The sequence below is a fragment of the Heloderma suspectum genome, chromosome 9 (assembly GCF_057233095.1).
Source record: "Heloderma suspectum isolate Gila_16-S chromosome 9, 16-S_ref, whole genome shotgun sequence".
Classification (NCBI taxonomy): domain Eukaryota; kingdom Metazoa; phylum Chordata; class Lepidosauria; order Squamata; family Helodermatidae; genus Heloderma; species Heloderma suspectum.
This window is the reverse complement of record NC_139466.1, coordinates 7,295,988-7,318,240: the sequence shown is the minus strand read 5'-3', so window position 1 is coordinate 7,318,240 and position 22,253 is coordinate 7,295,988. Positions and strand designations below refer to the sequence as shown.

At 43.7% G+C, this 22,253-nt stretch overlaps 1 protein-coding gene across 2 annotated transcripts; it reads right to left on the bottom strand.

Annotated features, from left to right (window-relative positions):
• Positions 1-4: 4 nt before the first annotated feature.
• LOC146338392 (coagulation factor IX-like) lies at positions 5-22,044 on the bottom strand. Of its 2 annotated transcripts, XM_084813665.1 has the most exons (10): positions 21,967-22,044; positions 18,405-18,568; positions 17,606-17,630; positions 15,812-15,925; positions 13,725-13,838; positions 10,520-10,633; positions 9,026-9,154; positions 6,833-7,032; positions 4,141-4,255; positions 5-1,078 (listed from the first exon to the last, which is right to left on the bottom strand). In XM_084813665.1, exons 1-10 carry the CDS (start codon positions 22,031-22,033, stop codon positions 543-545), a joined length of 1,578 nt encoding a protein of 525 aa, XP_084669791.1. In that variant the 5' UTR covers positions 22,034-22,044; the 3' UTR covers positions 5-542. The 2 variants fall into 2 exon arrangements, with proteins under 2 accessions (XP_084669791.1, XP_084669792.1); XM_084813666.1 differs by lacking the exon at positions 13,725-13,838.
• Between the last annotated feature and the right edge of the window lie 209 nt (positions 22,045-22,253).

Below are 22,253 nucleotides of genomic sequence, written 5' to 3'. Positions count from 1 at the left end.
CTTGTGCAGAGTTAGTTTTGTACTGCTTGAATTCACAAGAATGTTAGTGTGTTCTTTTTCATGTTGCAGTTTATTTGTGGTTTCATTATACTTCATAATACAGAAATGCACTTTGCACCAATTTTCCTTTTTAATGCGTTTGTCATGCTAATTTTCCAACATACTTTACAATCCAGGGTCTTACCTTCACAGCAACTCTGTGAGGTAGGTACTTCTTTAGTTGTTAGGGAACTGAAGCTGATGTGGCTCATTGAAGGCCTTGCAGCTATGGTGCTAAATATGGGTCTTGGCATTCCAAGCCAAGCACTTTACCCATTGTGCTATACTACCTCTTATTTCCCTTAATCGTCCAAGTAGCAATCCCTGTGTAAACTGCTTTCTAAAAGAAGTGTGCATTTAATTGTGGTGTGTGTTGTTATCATTATTTTTAATTCTGTCAAACTATTTCAGAAAAGAAATTAGAATAACTATATTCCCCCCTCCCTCGCACCATCACAGGATCTTTGCGAAAGGTATAGGTAAATATTTTGGCTCTGGCTTAATTATGGAAGCATTGTTGTGTTTTTTATCCATTGAACATAGTCTGCCATTCTGGTGTAGAGGGTATATTCGCCCTTCCCAGTACACTCCTCCCCACAGGTGGTTATCCCTGTTAGAAAGCTGGTATCATCAACGTTTGTGGTATATGGGCCTCCGCTTCGCTCTTGGTGGGGTTTTATAGCTGTACCTGCACAGAACAGGTTTGGCAAGATGGTGTCTCCGGTGTCCCTTAGACAAATGCTCTGATCAACATAATGAACCTTCAGAACTTGGAGGATGCTAGGTGTTCTCCTTTGCTCCCTCAGTCTCCACCAGCCGCTCACGGTCCCTAATCCATTCTTCACCAGGTTGTCTGTGAATGCTTTGTCCGCGATGCAAATCGGGGTGACGTAAGAGTTCATTACCAATGGTGAATCGAGCTCAACAAGCGCAATGTCATTGACATACTTATTGCTAGCATTGTAGGCAGGATGAGGAATTGTTTTAACTATTTGACGGAGTTGTTCAGTGTGTTCGTAAATCTCTGTGTTATGCTCACCTGATAAAAGAAGCATTGGACATGTTTTAAGAAGGCATGGACAAATGAGTCAATTTCGGTATCTCTCAGTTTCTCTTTTCTTTTTCCAGTCATAAGTTTGGTTCATTCTGAATGTTGAGAATTTTTGTTTTTTAAAGTTTGCATGAAAGTTCATATGCATTTTGGGGTGAATTCCTCCTAATAACATAATTTTGGGGCACAATGTTGCCTAATATAAACATTTTTTTGCAGACAGTTTCCCCCCAATAATACATTTTAATGTTATTTTCACTAACATACACATTTTTGGGTGCACTCTACCCTAAGATACACATTCTTGTATGTATGCATTTTTAATTGGAGAACTCCATTACAAAATTTGGAGAAATGCAAATTTCAGTTCATGCATTAGTTGAAAAGTGCAAAATTAATTACGTTTGCATTAAAATGCAAACTGAATATTTTCCCCATCCCCAGTTTTAAGACCTGCCTGGCTCCATAGATCCAAGGTCTGATGAGATGAGCATTTGTACACATGGCTGGCAGTGTCAGAAAAAAGGGGATGGATAACAAAGGGCTTACAAAGAGTTAGAAAAGCTGCAAGAAAGGGGCAACTGAAGTTATCAGGGGTATGGAGCACCTACTTTACGAAGAAAGGCTAAAGCGTTGTGGACTTTTAAGTCAAGGAGTGAAAAAAATATGATTAATGATATAAACTCAGCGGATTTATCCATACATAGATTTATCCATACATAGAGTAGACAAATGGAAATAAATGGAACTTAAGTTACTCATGACTAACTTAAGTCCTATTAATTTCAATGGTTCTAAGCATGACTAAATCTGGATCCAACCCATGGTTTATAACATTATGCTTCCTGGAGGTATTTGGTTTAGTGCTGTGCTGAAAATTTCTCCCACACATTTTTTGACCATTCTCATTCAATTTGATAGAAGAGGAATTGCTTCCAAAAAGAAATTCAGTGGTGAAGAAATTCCTGAGAAATTCTCATGGCTTGGGTTTGAGTTTCTTGGGCTTACCTTACTTAGGTGGGTGAGGAGTGAGCATGAGTGTCATGCCTTTCATTGTACAATCATCTCTCTGGCAGCCTGCAGCCTCCGTACACTTTAATTAAAGCCCAGTTTAAGGCACCATGAGGTAATTCCTCCCTTGGGGCTTTTTTCAGATCAGGACTAGGGATGGCGGAGAATTTCTCCCCGAAACTTCGGGGGGCCAAGCGCCAACGTGTTCGGCCCCCCGAACAAGTTTCGGGGAGAAATCCTCCGCCCCCCCCACCCCCCGCCCCCCCCCCGGGACGGGACTTACCTTCCCTGAATGTCCCTCCCGGCGGCGGGTCCGGCTGGCGGTTCGTCTGGTGTTCGAGCGGAGCGGGAGCGGCAGCCGGTCTTTTGACCGGCTGCCGCCCCCGCCATTGCAATGAAAGAAAAAAAAAAACCCGTCCCCTGATAGGCTACGTGACGATTCACGTAGCCTATCACGGCAAGATTTGCAAAGTCAGCCGTGATAGGCTACGTGAATCGTCACGTAGCCTATCACGGGTGACTTTAAAAAAAAAAAAAAAGCGCGTACGCGAATGGCGGCCCCCATAGGGAGCCGCCATTCCCGTTCCTTATTTGGTCGCTGTAGTCTACGTCAATGTTTACATAGACTACGGCGAAAATAAGGGCAACGCTATTTGCGTTGCCCTTATTTTCGCCGTAGTCTACGTAAACATTGACATAGACTACAGCAACTAAATAAGGAACGCGAATGGCGGCTCCCTATGGGGGCCGCCATTCGCGTACGCGCTTTTTTTTTTTTAAGTCACCTGTGATAGGCTACGTGACGATTCACGTAGCCTATCACGGCTGACTTTCCAGATCTAGCCGTGATAGGCTACGTGAATCGTCACGTAGCCTATCAGGGGACTTTTTTTTTTTTTTTTTTTACTTTCGTGTTCGCGGCCGGGCGAGGTGGGAAGCCTCCCCCCCCGGCCTGAATTTCGGCCGGGCGAGGCGGGAAGCCTCCCCCCCCGGCCTGAATTTCGGCCGGGCGAGGCGGGAAGCCTCCCCCCCCGGCCTGAACTTCGCGGGGGGAGCAGCGAAGCGCTCCCCCCCACCGCGAAAAAGCTGCGAGAAAAGGTAAGTGACTTTCGTTCACCCCTAATCAGGACATGCAGGCAGCCTGGGAGGATGGCTGTGATTAGGTAAGCTCAAAAGCACCACAAAAATAAATTACAAAACATCCTGAGTGAGGCAGAACAATAGAAGCCTCTTTCATGTGGGCAGGGGGACTTTCAGGAAATTGGAGACCGATTCTGGCCACAATGCTCCCCCACCTGCATTGCAGTGGGTGCAAACTGGGGATCAGCCTGCCAAGACAGTTGGTGCTGTTGCACCCCCTCCAAAAAAAACCCCCTTTACTAAAGAAGAAAGAAGTTGTGCTACAAGTTCTGCCAATGGGGAGCCTTAGCTGGGAGAAACTGTTGAGAATGTCTCCTCCCACTGGAGAAATTTGGTGAAATTGTCTCCCAAATTTCTCTGCCCATGAGTAAACTGGAGAATTTCAAGAGGCCATTTGCGCACACCTCTAATTTGGTTGGCCAATGTGGGAAGAAGGATGTTGGCCTAGAATTTTATTTATTTATTTATTTATTTATTTATTATTAAATTTATTAATCGCCCATCTGGCTGGTCACCCAGCCACTCTGGGTGATGCACAGCATACAATAAAACAGTTTAAAACAATACAATTCTACGATAAAAACATTTTCTAAAATACCCTAACCCACCCCAAATGCCTGCCTGAACAACCACGTTTTTAATGCATGACGGAAGCTCATTAAAGAGTGGGCATGGCGGAGTTCCCTAGGGCCATTTGAATGGCCATTTGATCTGATCCATCTGATTTGATCTGATCTGATCCATGCACCTTATTTCTTACGGGCATTTGTCAGGGTCCAGAGGCTTTTGACCCCCACCCATCTCATTTGTGAAATCTATAAGGAAGCCTTGAACTCTGCCTAAGCAAAAATGGAGCGAAAGGAAGTGTAGTTCCCACATTCAAGTTGCCCACTGCTTACCTGCCATGACTGTGTGTGGCTCATGCTCAAGGCAGTGCGCTGCAGTGACAATCCACTTTTCATTGATGACTACACCCTCGCAGAATCCTTTCTGCTTGAAGCTGAACATATAAACCTGTGAGCAAAGTTTACGAGATCGTGGACCATTTATAAAGCCCGGGTCAAGAGCAGTTTAAGAAGTCTCACTTTGCAAAGAGAATGTTGAGCTTGGCTGATGGCAAAGGACAGGACTCAAAGGTAGGCTGTATCTATAACACTTCAGTGGTAACGCATGTGCAATGTCTCCATTACTCTAAATGTTGGCTTCCCAACAGGTGCTGCTTGGGGCCCCAGTGGGAAACAGGATGTCAAACTACACAGACCATTGGTCTGATCCATTAAGGATCTGGAAATCTGACCAGCCCCAGTGAACGTTGACCATCTGAGGTACATGGCGTGAGTGCCTCAAAGCTCAGAGATACACTGGTCTGTGTTGATAAGAACCCTAGATCTGTCAGCCTTGTTAGAGAAGAACTATATATATTTTGTTCTGGATAATCACAAAATTTGTCTTTGTCAATGTTCCCATGCAAATGTCAATAGGATCTGAATTTTGGAGATTCATATTATGAACAACGAAGGCTCTTGTAGCATCCCAAAGATGGACCAATGTTATTGTGGCATCACTTTTGTGGGACAGAGACCACTTTGTCAAATGCCATATGGTGGACTTGTCAGCAGAAAGCTGATGCTACAAATTGGGTTAGCTGTTAAGGTGCCACAAGACACTCCCTATTGTGTGTTCTGCAGTCACATAGGATATGTGGCAGGTGTGTGTATGTGTAGTGGTTGTAAGTTGGGAGGTTGGTCTAAATCAGAGGTGGGTGGAATGTAGATCTACCGATGTTTTCAACTTCAACTTCCAGCATTCCTGACCATTGGCCACGCTGGCAGGGACTTCTGGAAATTGAAGGATCTACCTTCTGCCACCCCTGGTCTAAATGACCTTTCAAGGGCCCTACACTACCCCATGAGTCTCTGGTAGTGAGATTGCCAGAATGGGTCAAACTAGTAGGACAAATTTAGTCTGACAGATTATATACTCCTATGGATATTAGCTGAGTGGTGACAGTCCTCAGGCCAGAGATCAGATGTGTAGAACCTCAGCCATGAGGCTCAGATCTGACCCATGAAAAACAATTGTGTAGACCCATGAAAAATAAATTATGCACCCAGCATCAGCGCCAGGTTTTTGACAGCCCACGGGCAAGGTGCTCTGAATGTGCCTCCTCCCTCAGTGAGTCACCTTTTCACCACCATTGTCACCAGCTGCTATTGGTCCTTATCCTCTTTCTCATCACTGATACCTCTTGCTTGCTTGTCAGGCAGAGAGCCAGTGAGCAAGCGGGAACTGGCATCTCCTGGTCCTCCTTCTCACCACCTTTGGCTGGCCAGGGAGAGAGGCAGGTGAACAAGCAGGTTGTCATGGTGAAGAGGAGGAGCAAGCCTAGGAGGCTCTTGTCAGTGGGCCCCTGCTGGGATGTGGGCCTTTGGCAGCTGCCTGACCATGCTTGCCCTGGATGCTGGCCCTGTGTATACCCTTTTTTCTTTCTTTTTTTTACTATGAGTGGAGCAGCAGGACCCCTCTCAGCAGGGGGATTAGCAGTGCAATCCTATGTCTGTTCAGAAGTAAAGTCCCACTTAGTTCAGTGATGATCACTGCCAGGAAAATAGGCATAGATTTGTAGCCTAAAAATGCAGTTTTGAAGACAGCTGCCTCTAGAGGGTAGCAAAGGCTGAGTGGTACATCATTGTATAGAAACTAGAAAAATTTAAATATACAGTTACCGAAACAAAAGACTTCCAAAACAAGAAGCAAAACACCACAACTACAATGTTACCAAATAACAGATCTAAGTAAAGACTGTATTGTAACTGCACAGGTATTGAAGACAGGCTTTGGAATTAAAATCTGAGAGACTCTGAGCCGAAATGTTGTAGGCTGCAATTCTATACGCACATATCTGGGAGTACCTGAACTCATAAGAATATAAGATGAGCCCTGTTGGATCAGACAAAGGCTTTTCTAATCCTGTTTCCCACAGTGGACAACTGGGCTTCTTAGGAAGCCCAGAAGCAAGTCATGAGGGCAATAGCCTCCTCCCCCAGTTGTTCCCCAGGAACTGGTGTTCAGAGGCTTATTCCCTTTGATCCTGGAGGTAACATAAGCCATAATCATCACTCAGTGGGGCTTACTTCAGAGTACACATGTATAGGATTGCACTGGACATAACTTTTCAAATGTCTAAGCTTGCATTGTAGAGTTGCCTTTGGAGATATGTCTGTCTGTCTGTCTGTCTGTCTGTCTGTCAAAGTGCAAAGTGGATATGCACTTTGCGTGCCATGTTGCTGATCCCCATTATTTGTAAGAGAAACTAATCCCCCCACCTAAAAATGTGTATCAGACCACAAAAAAGTGAATGAGCCTCCCTCCCAAACTGGAAATTCATAGCCAACCAATTTTGAATTTGAAATATTCACCAAAATATTGATTTCAAGTTGGCAAGGAAATGGCCAATGGTGAGGTGTGACAGGCATTGTAGGTCAAGACATCTAGTGGGTACCAGGTTGAGGAAGGATGAACTGGATGGATCAGTTCTCTTCCAAAGGCAAGAATACCAGCATTTCAAAAGAGCAAGCGCAGTTGCGCTACCTGCCATGGAACTTCGCCTTTCAAGCTGTTCATGTTTAAGAGCACCTGATCGAGGGTTGGTGCCGGGGAACCACCTTGAGTAGCATTGTCTGATTTTTCTTTGAGGCCGCCGGTAGTGTGGGTGGAGCACCTGTCCAGCGAGTGGGTGAGATTGTTCTTCAGCACTTCTGGAGATGTAATTCTTCCACATGGAAAGGGCACTGTGGGGAGAATACAAGAGCACTCATGCATCAGAAAGTTGGCTCTGGACTGCCAAAGCACCTGCTGTGATAGGAGGGTTAGTCTATGCTTGACATGGGGTTGCACTGGAACATGACCATGAGTTTATTATTTGTAAGCCATTCCCCCCTCCCCAGTAAATCATGCCCAAAGTAGCTGACACAAGGAATGCTGGCTCCACGTTTCTGAGGGCCCTTGGGCAAGACAAGTGGGCTCTCCCACCCTGGAGGCCTTCAAGTTGAGGCTGGACAGCCATCTGTCGGGGATGCCCTGACTCGGATTCCTGCACTGAGCAGGGGGTTGGACTCGATGGCCTTGTAGGCCCCTTCCAGCCCTACTATCCTCTGATTCTCTGATTCTATAAGATGCCCTCCATGAGCCTCCTCCCTCTGTGAGTCTGCCTTTTCACCACCATGGTCAACAGCTGCTCTTCCTCCTCCTCTTTCTCATCTTCACTACCATTTGCTTTTTTGACAGGCAGCAAGTAGGCAGTGGCATCTCCTCCTCCTCCTCCTCCTCCTCACCATCTGGACCGGAGCGAGTGGTGGGTGAACAAGCAGGTTGCAATGGCAAAGAGCAAGAGCAACTTCAGGGGTTTCTTGTCAGTGGACCTCTGTTCAGATGTCAGCCCTTGGCAGATGTCCAACTATGCCTATCCTTGATGTTGGCCCTGGACACAACAATGTCAGAGTAGAATCCAACAGGAACCTTTTTCGCCCATTCTGTTCCCCCATGTGATTAGAATCATGCCAAGGAGAGCAGTGATGAGTGTGCTAGCTCCCTCCCCCCATCGCTGTCATCACCTTCCTCCACAAGTTGGAAGGCAAAGAGCAGGCTTGCTCCTGGTGGTTCCACATGGACCTACAGCCTGATTGGAGTCCACCAGGAGAAGAGCCTTCAGCACGGTGGCCCTCTTTCTTTGGAATTCCCTGCCCCTGGAGGTCAGGCAGGCACCAACGCTACATTGTTTCTGGTGCCTCCTGAAAACAGCACAGTTCTAGGAGGCATTCCTTAATTGACCAGTTATGGTTTTTATTGGCATTGTGTTTTAAAACAACTGAAATTTTAATGTGGTGTTCTAATCTTTTTATGCTCTTACTGTTTTATCCTTTGTGTTCACCACTCCGAAATCTGTTCTAGATACGGAGCGGTAAATAAATAAATAAATAAATGTCGGGGGGGCGGGTACTGTCTGTGTTTCTATTCAGATGCCAATCACCTTCCTTTAAACCAGGGGTGGGGAAACTGTGGTCCTCCAGATGTTGTTGGACTCCACCTCCCATCAACCCCAGCCAGCATGGTGCATGGTTAGGGATGCTGGGAGTAGTAGTCCAGCAACATTTGGAGGGCCACAGGTCCCCCACCCCTGCGTCCAGTCTTACAAGATAGCAGGGTTATATTGCAATAGGTCTCTTCCACCCACACACACATATGTCATTCCATACCTACTTCTGTTGTCCCCCTGCCCTCTGCACTCATTTGTGGTGAGCAGGAAGTGTACTGATGACGGAGGAGCCATGGCCGCCCTCTTGCCCTGTGTACTTTCTGGTGTGATGGTTTCAGGTACCTATTGGATAGTGACCATTCCCACAGATTTGTGCACCTAGCAATCAAATCCTAAAATGCCTTGCGTCAAAGTGATCCTCCCTTTATTTCAATGGAACCTGTTTCCCCATCAGGTCTGGAGTGTTACAGTGCAATCCTAGACATGTCTACTCAGAAATAAGTCCCATTGAGTTCAATGGAGCGTACCCAAACTGAGTGACTTTAGATGTTTTGGACTGCAGTGCTCAGAAATCCTGACCACGAGCCATGCTGCCTTGGGCTGATAGGAGGTGAAGTCCAAAATATCTAGAGGGCACCAGTCTGGGGAAGGCTGCTATAGGATTACAGTCTTAATCTGCTAGGATGGTGGAAGAATCACAGCTCAAACTCTCATAAATAGCACAAATCACTTTTTTGTTTTGTTTTTACCTGCTGGCTCACAGGTCTTCTGGTCTTCCTTCAGTCTGTATCCAGGAACACAAGAACAGACTGCTTTCCCTGTTAGGCCATTCTCACAGATCTGCTTGCAACCGCCATTGTGTGTTGAGCAACTGCTGTCTGATGGGGAGTTATCAAATTTAATTACAGGCAAAACTTTCTAAAACCTAAGAATAAGCTTGTGGTATGAAATCCTGAAACTGCAGTTGGTTCAAAATATGACTGCCAGGGTTCTGGCTGGAGCAGGTCAAACAGATCACATTACACCAATCTTGCATCAGCTACACAAGTTACCAATTTGTTTCTGGGCTCAAATCAAAGATCTAGTTGTGACGTACAGAGCCTAAAATGTTTGGGATCAGAATATCATAAGAATTGCCTCCCTCCCCCTAACAGCCTCCCACAAACATCATTCCACCACTGAGGACCTGTTTTATGTCCCCCCACACTATCAGAAATATAGCAAATGGGTACCTAAGCAGAGCCTTTTCAGTCATGGCACCCCAAATGTGGAAAATCCTCCCAAGAGAGGCCTGCCTTGCCCCCATTACTGTCTCCCAAGGATGTCCAAAGACAGGTCTGTCTCCTACTGTCTCCCAAAAGCCTCCCAAGAGAGGCCTGCCTTGCACCCATCATTGTCCACTTTTAGTGTGTTGCTACAGCCTTTTAAGCCCTTAAAAAAAGCTTCAACTTTTTTCTGATCGTAATTTTTGTTGTAAAATGTTTGACACACTGCTGAATATGGGGATGGTTGGTTGTGGCTGCAATTTGAGTAAGTTGTGCAACTTACAGCTATAAATATGCTTCACATGCACAATTTGCACACACTAAGCATATTTACAGCCATAATTTGCACAAGTTAAACATATTTATGGCTGTAATTTGCATAAGCTAAGCATATTTACAACTGTTATTTGCCAAGTTAAGCATATTTACAGCCATAATTTGCACAAGTTAAGCATATTTAGGGCCATAATTTGTGCAAATCATGGCCAGAATTTGCACAACTTATACAAATTGTGGCTGCAACTTGTGTAAATGCCTATTTCAAGAGTTAAAAAAAAGAAAACTGGAAAGTTTCTGAATTGCAGGGAAAAGGGCCAGATTTCCCCACAATGGCCATTCCTACTAATATGTGGATTGGAGCACAGTTATGGCTCAGATTCCACACCCCTCTGAATTGTACAATGCAGCAATTTTCCACTCAAAAATTGTGCACAAAATATTGGGGAAAGTTGCATACAAAAATGTGTATATTACAGAAGATGCAGAGAAAGTATGTATGTTAGGGAAAGTTGCATGTGAAAAGAAATGTAAAGCTTTGTGCATTTAAAAGAAATATCATAGAATGATGCACAAATAATGGACTTCTAATTGAATACATGACTGAATACATGCAAATATCAACTGATTCATATGTCCCCACTTAATACCCACTTGATTCATAGTAGGGACCAAAGAGGCACCCACCCACTTTCAACGTACCTGTCTCACAGTTCTTTCCTTCATAACCAGCTGGACACCAACATTTGTAGTCATCAATTTGATCTTGACACCTGCCTCCATTCATGCAGGGATTTATTATGCATCGATTTCTCTCTTAGAAAGGAAGATTGAATTGTAATTGTAAATAGGAAGGCCCATGACTGATATTGCTATTTATACAATGGGTTTGTATCCAGCTTTAGTCATACTTAGAGTAGGCCCATTGAAATCAATGAGACTTAAGTTAATCATGACAAGCATAATTCTCATTGATTTCAATAGGTCTAGTCTAAGTATGACTAAAGCTGGATGCAACCTATCACTATCAATATAATTTACAGTGTAAAGATTTTTTTAAGGGGCACGTCCCTGCCTTGAGGGATTTGCAATGTAAAGCTGGACAACAGAGAGATAACAGAGAGGAAAGGATGGGAACCTGGAATGTTACAAGTAGAGATCAATGTGAACAAATGCCTGTGCACACGCTTAGTCTTTGCTATTGTTGGTGGTGGCTTCCACTCTCCTACTCCTGCACTTCATGTTTAACACTAATCATGGTTTAGGGTTACTGTGCAGTTTACTGCATTTACTGTCATTTATTTATTTATTTATTTATTTCTATACCGCCCAATAGCCAAAGCTCTCTGTTTAAAGTCTGTTTTATTGAAAGATGCCAGGATCAAACTGTGGCTTAGGATCCTAGCTTGTTTCAAGAAACCATGCTGGCTTGGGATGATGGGGATTGTAGTCCAACACATCCAGTGAGCACCGGGTTGGGGAAGGCTGATTTAAACTAACCAGAGTGCCCAATTCAGAAGTAATGAGAAACTGTGGTAGTTTAAACCATGAAAGGGATGCTTCCAATCTTCTCCTCGTGGCCTTACCAGAGGAGAAGAGGGGAGCAGCAAGTATGCAAGCCTGAGGTTTCAGTAGGCTCACTCATGTAATGCAGGGGTGGGCAATGTGTGGCCGTCCAGATGTCTTGGCCTACAACTTCCATCAGCCCTACACAGCATAGCTATTGGTGAGGGATCAAGGGAGATATAGGCCAAAACATCTGGAGGGCCACCAGTTGCCCACCCCAATGTAACACCAAGGTGTGGTTTAATGTTATGTCCAAACAGAGCTGTAAAGTGAAGGTAGCACTGCTCTGGTAAGCAGATCTGGCAAAGTGGGGCCTCCACATCTGGGGAGGAATTTAGCAAAGCCAGAGTCTAGAAGCATCCCTACTTACAAGAAATGGATGCAAATGGGTCTGCACTTATCTTTGATGCAGTTTGGGAGAAAGACTGGGGCATTGTATCTATCCTTTCCTATAATGAAAGGGAACTTAACATAAAGCAAAGGAAGTGTAGATGTTTAAGTTGGTGAGATCCAATATGGTGTACTGGATGCAGGGCCAGGCCTATCAATATGCAGAGTGAGGTGGTCACCTGAGTAGAGATGCTGGAGAAATTCGAGACAGACTAAAATGAGCTTGGATTTCTAAGAATCCAGCCTGTGGAATCTGCTGTGCAGTGACCCCTTCAGGCTGTGTGGAGTATGTGGACTTTCAGATGTTTTTTGTTTACTTTCCTGAAATTTTCACATATTTATTCGTAGGAAAATAACCAAGTTTCTGCTGAGGAAAAGTGGAATGGAATGGGGGACAATACGCTAAATGTTACATACTAAGGCAAATTATGTAAATTGTTATGAAACCTCTTACGGAATAATTCGCATATTTTTCCACATGATGATAACAATCCTCATCCGTCTGTGAGAGGACGGCAGAGCAAAAGATGCCTGACAATCCGTGAAACACAGATGGAGTAGGCTTTACACAGTCCATACATCCCTACACTTGAGGCAGGACATGCTAGGAGGGGCAGTAAGGTGTTGGCGGAGAGAGCTGTGTACGAAGTGGCCTGTCCTGTGCCCCCTAAGCTAGCTTGATGCCTTCAGGTGTGGTGGAGGCTGCTGTTCCAGTGTTGAAGAACAATTCAGCTGCCTCTCCAGTCAGCTTCTGAACATGGGATGAGAGGGGGCATCATATTGATTCTTGCCTCAGGTAGCAAAATGTCTTGGGCCAGTCCTGACTGGATAGTCTTTCAGATGAAAAGATTCAGGCTACCTGAATCCAAACCTCCACTTAGGCACCGAGCAATGTTGGTCCACCCACCATACCTTACCTGCTGGTTTCAGGTTTTTAGAACCCCTGGGCAAGGCATCCTCAGTGGGCTGCGCCTCTCAATGAGTCTCCCTTCTCACTACCATTGGCACCACCTGCTCTTGCTCTTCATCCTCTTTCTCATCGTTGCCACCGCTTACTTGCTTGAGAGGCAGAGAGCTAGGGAGCAAGTAGGCCGTGGCATCTCCTGCTCCTCTTTCTCACCACCTCTGTTGTCTGGGCCAGAGTGAGAGGTAGGTGAACAAGGAGGTTGCAATGATGAAGAGGAGGAGAACGTCCTGGCAGCTCTTGCCAGTGGGCCCCTGCTAGGGTGTGGGCCCTTGGCAGGCACCCAACCATTCCGACCCTTGATGCAGGCCCTTCCTAATGGAACTTTCATGTCCATTGACAGTATACCACTGCATACCAGTTGCTTAGGAGGAAAAGCAGAGAGGGCTATTGACTTCATACCCCACTTGCCATCTTCCAAGAAGCATTTTATTTTTATTTTATTAGCATTTTGTATAATTTTACTGGGGTTGTGTGTGGTGCTTTGTGGAACCTTTCACCACGATGCAAAATGTTTGACACGCTGTTGAACTTGGGGATGGTTGGTTACTTAATACCAGGGATGCTGGATAATTTAGTTTGGTCTGCGATTTATGCAAAGTTATGCAATTTGCACTTTCCAGACTAATATGTGGATGGGAGCACAGTTATGCTTCAGATTTCACTCTTCTCTGACTTGTGCGATGCAGCAGTTTTCTGTTCGAAAACTATACACAAAATATTGGGGAGAGTTGCATACAAAAATGTGTATGCCAGGGAAATCTGCATAGGAAAATAAATGCAAAACTTTGTGCATTAAATATATATATATATATATATATAGAGAGAGAGAGAGAGAGAGAGAGAGTAGAATGATGCACAAATTGCATGAAATGGACTTATAGTTGAATACATGATTGAATACATACAAATAGAGGCTGATTAGTACTTAATGCCCACTTGATTCATAGTAGGGACCAATGAGTCACCCACCCACTTCCAACTTACGTAGTTCACATTTCTTTCCTTCATAACCAGCTGGACACCAACATTTGTAGCCACCAGTTTGACCTTGACACCTGCCTCCATTCATACAGGGATTTATTATGCATGGGTTTCCATCTTGGAAGGGAAGATTGAATTGTAATAGTAAATAGGAAGGTCCATGAGTGATATTGCTATTTATACAATGGGTTTGTATCCAGATTTAATCATACTTAGAGTAGGCCCATTGAAATCAAACAATGCTTGCCACAACAGAGGGCGGGGCAGGGGAATAGAACGAGCGATGGAATGATTTTTTTTTTAATGTTTCTTTTCTTTAGTCCTGGTTACATGTGTTCTGGTTACGTATATCAATCAATAATTTGTTGACATATCAGTTTCTACCTGGTTTTTAAGTATTAATTAATCATTTACTTATTTAATACACTTTAATTAATTACTCACAAATCTTTATTCTTAGACACACACACATACCCTTGACACACCAAGTTTCAGTTCAGAGATGTTAAAAAGGGAGCCTTCTTTCCTTAGTTCTACACTCTCCAGAGCCCTGTATATGCCAAGGGAGGCTTGCACCCATGTTCTACTGTATTTACAAATTCATTATTTCCATCCATACCTCTTCAGACTTAACTTTCTTTAATTGCCTTCAGGCTATCCTTAAATTTTGTGTCAATTTCCCAAGGAGAGCTATCTGTCCTACTCTAGTACCAGCTTTCAATCTGCAGCCCCTTACAATCCTTCCAGTGTTTGGCTATCAACCACTAACTGTAAGTGGCTCACTAATTCTTTACTTTGCAGACCAACATCTAATCCTATATATAAATTTAGCAGGTCTAAATGTGGAGATGGGTGGACCCATTGTCCTGTTAGAGAACTAATCTCTTGTTGAAACACTATTTTCCAAAACTGATTGCCCTTAGAGCACGCCCACCACATATACATATATGTTCCTGTACCTGTGCACTCCCTCCAACACTCTGGGGATGCCCTGGGGATCATCATTGATAATTTCTTTGGTGTGAGATACCAGTTTTAACATTAATTCTCCATTTTTAGCTGATATTGTTTTAAATGGACACTTATCCCACAATGCATTCCAAATATCTTCCTTTATATGCATTCCAAGGTCTGTTTCCCACACCATCCGGAGTAGATCACTTATGCCTGTTTCAGATGCTAGAATCCATTTATACATAGGGGATGTGCCTGATCTCGTCTGATCTTGGAAGCTAAGCAGTGTCAGCCCTGATTAGCACTTGGATGGGAGACCGCCTGGGAATCGGGCTTCCTGCACTAAGCAGGGGGTTGGACTCGATGGTCTTGTAGGCCCCTTCCAGCCCTATGATTCTATGATAAGTTAGATGTCAAACCCTTTCTAACTCCTGCATATGTTGCCAACACCTGCTCAAACACTGTCAATTTCCTAGTAGCTGCAGTTTGTATTGCTGGCCGTGAGAGAAAAGACTGTACTTGTGCAATGGTTATCCACTGTACCCTCCCCTGACCCAATTTTTACTTCAGTTGTTCCTGACTAATCAACTGCCTATTTTTATAGAAATCCATGAGATGATAAAATCCTCTGGATTTCCAATTAGTCACTTCCACTGATGTTAATCTATCTACGAAGGGTGGATGCGGAGTGATCGGAATTAGCGGCACAAGCCCTGGAGTGAATATGTTCATCCTTGATTTCAACACTTTCAGCATGGTTAATGTAAATGGATTTTTATCCACTCTAAGGACCAGAGTTTATGTTTCCAGAATGGCAAGGCACTTATTGAAACTCCCTCGCACTTTATCCCTTCCAGCTTAACCCACTGTTTAGAGACATCTCCTTCCATCAGGCTCACACGTTTCATACAAAAATGTGTACATTAGGGAAAGATGCATATAAAGTGTGCATGTTAGGAAAAGCTGCATATGAAAATAAACGCAAAGCTTTGTGCATTAAAAAAATTGTACAATGATGCACAAATAGGATGAAACAGACATATATTTGAATACATGATTGAATACATGCAAATATAGACTGATTCGTACTTGATTCATATAGGGACCAAGGAGGAACCCAGTCACTTTCAACATACCTATTTCACAGTTAATTCCTTCATAACCAGCTGGACACCAGCATCTGTAGCCACCGGTTTGACCTTGACACCTGCCTCCATTCATACAGGGATTTATTATGCACGGGTTTCCATCTTGGAAGGGAAGATTGAATTGTAATAGTAAATAGGAAGGTCAATGAGTGATATTGCTATTTACACAATGGGTTTGTATCCAGCTTTAGTCATACTTAGAGTATGCCCATTGAAATCAATCAATGCTTGCCACAACTGGGTGCGGGGGGACAATAAATCTAGGGATGGAATGATGTAAGTATGGGTGGGAAAGACCTATGACTGCCTAGGAATGTCCATGAGTGATATTGCTATTCATACAGTGGGTTTGTATTCCATGGATTTCAATGGGTCTACTCTAAATATGACTAAATCTGGATCCAACCCATTACCATCAATATAATTTACAGGACCAAATCAGCCTTGGTCACCTTGATGAAGAGGGGCAGGGGAAGTGTGATCCTGTTAATTCTGCTCAGTCTCTCATCGGCTTTTGATACCATTGACCATGCTATCCTCCTGGATTGACTCCTTGGGTTGGGCACTGGAGACACTGTGTTATCCACAGAGTCGCTTCCAGAGATCTACATTGGGTGACCATTCCTCAGCCCCTTGGCAACTGAGTTATGGGGTTCCACAGGGTACCATCTTATCCCTAGTGTTGTTCAATGTCTATATGAAGCCACTGGGAGTGCTCATTAGGGGATTTGGAGACAAGTGCCATAAGTATGCTGATGACACACAGCTCTGTGTCCCTGTGACATATGAATCAGTTGAGGCTGTGGAAGTATTGGATCAGTGCCTAAACTCAGTGATGGGCTGGATGAGGGCCGGTAAACTTTTTTATTATTATTATTAAATTTATTAATCGCCCATCTGGCTGGTCACCCAGCCACTCTGGGCGATGTACAGCGTACAATAAAACAGTTTAAAACAATAAAATTCTACAATAAAAACATTTTCTAAAATACCCTAACCCACCCCAAATGCCTGCCTGAACAACCATGTTTTTAATGCACGACGGAAGGTCATTAAAGAGGGGGCATGGTGGAGTTCCCTAGGGAGGGAGTTCCACAGAGTGGGGGCCACCACAGAAACTGTGGTTGGCCCCCACAGAACACCACAGAACTGAAACTGAATCCTGGCAAGATGGAAGCCCTGTGGGTGCGTAGTTCCCAAGTCTGGGAGATAGGCTCATTGCCTGTTCTGGATGGGGTTGCACTCCCTTTGAAGGATCACGTTTGTAGCTTAGTCTGCTCCTAGATCCATCATTGTTGTTGGATTCCCAAGTGGTCATGGATGCTCAGGGTGCCTTTTACCAGCTTTGACTGGTTTGCCAGCTATGGCCTCTCCTGGACAAGGGTAGCTTGGCCACTATAGTACAGGCACTTGTAACCTCAAGACTGGATTTCTGCAATGCACTCCATGTGGGGCTGCCCTTAAGGCTGCTCTGGAAGCTGGAGCTAGTGCAAAATACAGCAGCTCCCCCTGCCCGACACCTCAGCTAGATGGGCGAAAAAGGCTGTGTAGCTGAAATGTAGAGCAGGAGGAGTGTAGAGGCAAAGATTCCTCTGCTGCTCCTCCCGCTCTGCATTGGATGTCTGTAAGCCTCAGGTCAACTCCAAAGGATCATGCTTGAAGTGAGTGAAGGATAATGGATATTTTGATGGCCTTCCCACAGGCTGCTATTTGAATTTTGTAATGCGTGTAGAGTCATGTCCTGTGACTGAAGTGTGATAATAATAATAAAAGATCACTTACATTTATACGTTGCCCAAAATCTCCGCTAGAAGGGAAATAGTAAAATTGAATTCACATGTAAATGCAAGTAGAGAAGTGAGATGTGTGCGTGTGTGTGTGTGTATATATATATATGTGTGCGTGTGTGTGTGTATATATATATATATATGTGTGTGTGTGTGTGTGTATACACACACACACACACACACACATACACCATTCATCCGATACTTATACGGAGATCAAACAAAGCACTTATTCATGGGAGAGTTTCAATGCCTTTATGCCATAGCTCATCACTTACATTTCTAGTCTGAAATACCCAGGGCAGCGTGCTCACAGAAAATTATAGTATCTAGCTCTTGCTTTCATTGAAAAATAAATAAAGGTTCTAGTCCTTATTGCTTGAAAGCATGAGGAGTTCTCTCTACTGAAATGGTAGAAACCAAAGGGGTTGGTAAGTAAGATTTCCAGTGGCTTTAGCATCCCCAGGAAGTCTTTGTGACTCCCCATGTCCCGCAAAACAAGAATTATGTAGAACAGTAAACAATTGCATGACACACCATGCAAAATTAGAGCAGTCGCACACATTTGCTTAGTGTCTGCAGGCCACACAAGTTCTTCTTGGTGCTGAATTTGGATTAGGTTGGCAGATAGTGAGTGTTTTAGAGCCCTGGGAATAAGTACCATGATGTTTAACAGGAATTACTTAGGGCTGGAACCTTGGTTACAGTTGGTAAAGAACCCTAATAGTTCTTTTTCTGCTGATTCAGGAAGTCACCCAACAGCAGAGTTTGAGATCTCACGTGCCAGTAATCACCGTTTGATCATTGTCTTCAAAGACTTCTCTTGCTTCCTCGTAATCACATACTTCTTCTATGCACTCATGTTCAAGGTGCCCTTGCCATAATTCTTCCGCTAGTCTAGTATTGAACCTTCTATATCGGTGCAAAGCAGTGCTCGCCTTGTCCTGATTAATAAAAACTTCAACATGAAAAGAAATCAGAGGTTATCAAGAAAAGTGCGCTCCGTGCGGAAATACACAACAACCAAATAGCCTTCAAACATTCCATTTCTGCTTGAGGACAGGGCTGCCAATCCTGCTGCTGCCTTCATCAAAGACTGTTGTGGCATCTTAAAGACTAACAAATGTAGTCTGGCATAAGCTTTCGTGGCTTGTAGCCCAGTTCATCAGATGCATGGAGTATTTTGGAGAGTTTCAAGTTTCTATGCAATAAGATGCTTTCTATAACCTGAAACTCTCCGTAATAGTCCATGCATCTGATGAAGTGGGCTATAGACCACAAAATCTTATGACAGAATAAATTTCCTGATGATTAGAACAAGTTGGGGGGGATTATTTATTTATTTATTGCATTTATATCCCGCCTTTTTTCCTCTTGCAAGGAACCCAAGGAGGCTTGCATTCTCCTCCTCCTCCTCTCCATGTTATCCTCACAACAACAGCCCTGTGAGGTAGGTTGGGCTGAGAGTCTGTGACTGGCCCAAAGTCACCCAGTGAGCTTCCGTGGCTGAGTGGGGACTAGAACCCAGATCTCCCGGCTCCCAGTCCAGCACTCTAGCCACTATACCACGCTGGAAAGAGATTTATCTCTTTCCTCCCCTGCTGTTGTCCTGAGGAAAACACCTCTTCTAAAACTGGTATTAGGAATTCGTATTTATTTTAAAAACCTGCTTGTTCAATGCAAAGATGCGTTTAATGCCTAATCTAGTTTGACCCCATGTTTCAGCGAGATCATCTCCCCCATCAGTCTTATTGCAGCTGTAAACTCACGTCAGCCCTTAAGCAAGTTACCCTTCAGTTAGTCCCCCCCCCCGCCAACTGTACCCCATTCTGTAATTGAGGATTAATCATAGTGACCTCCTTTGGACGGCTGTTGTAAGAATTACTGAACCTGGCTTTACAGTACACATGCACTGGAATTAGGCGGTCAAATGGACTGTACCACTTCAGAGCATAGGTGGGAGATACCAACCAACCAACCAACCAACCAATCCACCAACAAGTCTCCACAAATAGAAAATGAGGACATCAGGAAGAGAGATTCTAACCTAGCCCTTTGGCTGTTGTGTAGGTCTTGCATTTGCAGGGAGATTTTACTATAGGCAAGACTTCAGAAATGGAACAGAGGGAGCTGCCTTATAGAGGGTCAGACCAATAGTTTACCTAGCTCAGTATTGTTGACAATGACCAGCAGCAGATCTCCAGGGTTTCAGGCAGGATTTTTCCCAGCTCTACCTGTTGATACTAGGCACTGAATGTGGGACTGTCTGCATGCAAAGCAGGTGCTCTGTACTCAGAGCTATGGCACTTCTTCCCCATGTAATCCTCCTCTACAGGCTAAAGTGTTGGAGTCCATTTGATTTCTATAACCAGGTTCTGGCACATTTGTAGCCCACCCCTGAGGGAATGGGCAGGGCATGTTCAGCAACCTGGAACAGCATGCCTTGAAACGCTTCAAGGAAAATTGCAACATCGGACCATGACAGCATTGGTAGAATAGCCATCTCACGGTCCCATCCTTGCCCCCCCTGAAAGCACAGTGATTGGAACGAACGGTAAAACATGCCCTACAATTAGAAGGTGGACCTGTCAGTCACTCAAATGCACTCCCTCCACCTCCCCTGCAGCATTTAGAGAAAAGAAATCAAAAGGCACTATTTGGAGACATAAAGACTCCATTCATTTTATTTTAACTCATTTATTATATTTCTATACCACCCCATAGCCACAGCTCTCTGGGTGGTTCACAAAAATGTAAAACCATTAAAGTACACCATATAAACTATAAAGTATAAGGACATAAAACATAGCACACACAACAACAACATTGCCACCTTGGGTTCCTTGCAAGTTGCAAGAGGAAAAAAGGCAGGATAGAAATGCAATAAACAAATAAACAAACAAACAAACATCAAAACAATTTAAAACTGTCAGAGACTATCCAAGACCTGACCAAAAGACTCATTATATGCTGCCAAATGCCTGAGAGAAGAGGGCAGTTTTAATCTGGTGCTGAAAAGATGATAATGTTGGTGCCAGGTGGGCCTCATCAGGGAGATAATTCCATAAATGCGGGGGGGGGGGAGCACCGCTGAGAAGCCCTCCAAGCATGTATCATATCCAAAACACTCCTTTGTAATGAAACTTTGTTCTGGAGTGGTTTTGGTTCCGTTGGCTTCAAAGGGAAGCCCACTTTGCCTTGGGATCCATCAGGTCTCAGTTGTGAATATTTAATATCTGAACTCTAATATAGGACAGGTGCAATCCAAAGGCATTTGAAATGCTGAAATCCTGCTGAAATCCTGCTTAGAGGTGTGTGTTCTGTAGCTTTTGTATCCCCTCCCCACACTGGGATAATAATTAAACTATGATCTATTTGCCAAGGTTAAGGCACAATCTATACCACCAGTTATTTACTTGTGAGTCCCACTGACTTCAATGGGAGAAATTTGAACAGGGCCTTAGTTCTCTCACATCAAATGGGACTTAAAAGTACAGAACTCTGGTTGGATCATGCTTGTGTGTGTGTGCGCGTGCGCGTGCACGTGTGCGATTATTGCTGTTTTTTATTGTTGTTTTTATGAAATCGTATCAGTTTACGTTATTGTTGTAAGCCACTTTATGACATCTCCTGTTCTGAAAGGTGGCCAAGAAACAACAACAACAACAACAACAACCACATAATAATAAATAATAGCATATCCTAAAATGGACAGAAGGAAAGCATCTAAACATTAAACTGACAAGTACATAATTTATTTATATTCCTAGTCTGCACCATTCAGAAGGTTTGAAGGAGTTGCTAGATTTAAAATATACACATAAAATATCCACTTGCTACAGTTAAACTGTAATAAGCTTTAGTGTGAACTTCCTGTAAATGTTCCAGTTTGTATTTTAAATATTTTGGGGGTTTGTACTCCAATGTTGAAATCATTATACTTGTGGGTTTATTATTATTATGATGATGATAAGCCTATTATTATGATAAGCCTATATATTAGCTGTTAACTGCCTGTTTTCATCTTCCTTTTATATGTCTCAAGTGGTAGAATTTAAATCCACCCTCTATGGTATGGACATGAAGATCATACAAATCAGATAAGAAATCTCAATTATTTATGGCTACAGTTCTGACCTATACACACTGACCTGAGAACAAGTCCTATGAAGCATAGTGGAACTTCCTTTGTAGTAGGTACATGTAAGATTTCTTCTAGCATCTGTGTTTTCTTTAGAAACTAGCAGTCAAACATTTCACGTTGCTTGCAAACAATTGGTTCCTTATCAGATAACATAACCCTATTTGTTATATCAAGTCAAAAGAAACAAAACTGACTTGTTAAAATGAACCAACCTGAACATTTGGTGTGGAGGAGACATCCCAGCAGACAAACGGCAAGTGCGAAGAAGCTGCTTGCCATTTTCTTAAAACAGCCCAACTGTTTTGCTAATGAATCATGAACTAGGAGCGTCTGGATCAATCGTTCCAAAGAGCAAGTACATATTTGATTTGTTTGGGGGTCAACTTTAAGGTAATTTTTTAACGGAAAGTCCCTGAATGACCAGCTCTGGCAGTGTAAACTCAGTGGAACCCACCTTATAGGGTGGTTGAGACCATGGCCCTGTTCACACATAATAGTA

Excerpts from the sequence above, each read along its gene's own strand:
- LOC146338392 (XM_084813665.1), bottom strand. The coding sequence starts at position 22,033 with ATGGCAAGCAGCTTCTTCGCACTTGCCGTTTGTCTGCTGGGATGTCTC. Across the intron at positions 15,926-17,605 it reads ATTTTGGGCAACGTATAAAT|ATGGAAACCCGTGCATAATA; the intron begins GTAAGTGATCTT and ends TTCCCTTCCAAG. Across the intron at positions 4,256-6,832 it reads AAGGCGAAGTTCCATGGCAG|GTTTATATGTTCAGCTTCAA; the intron begins GTAGCGCAACTG and ends CTTTGCTCACAG.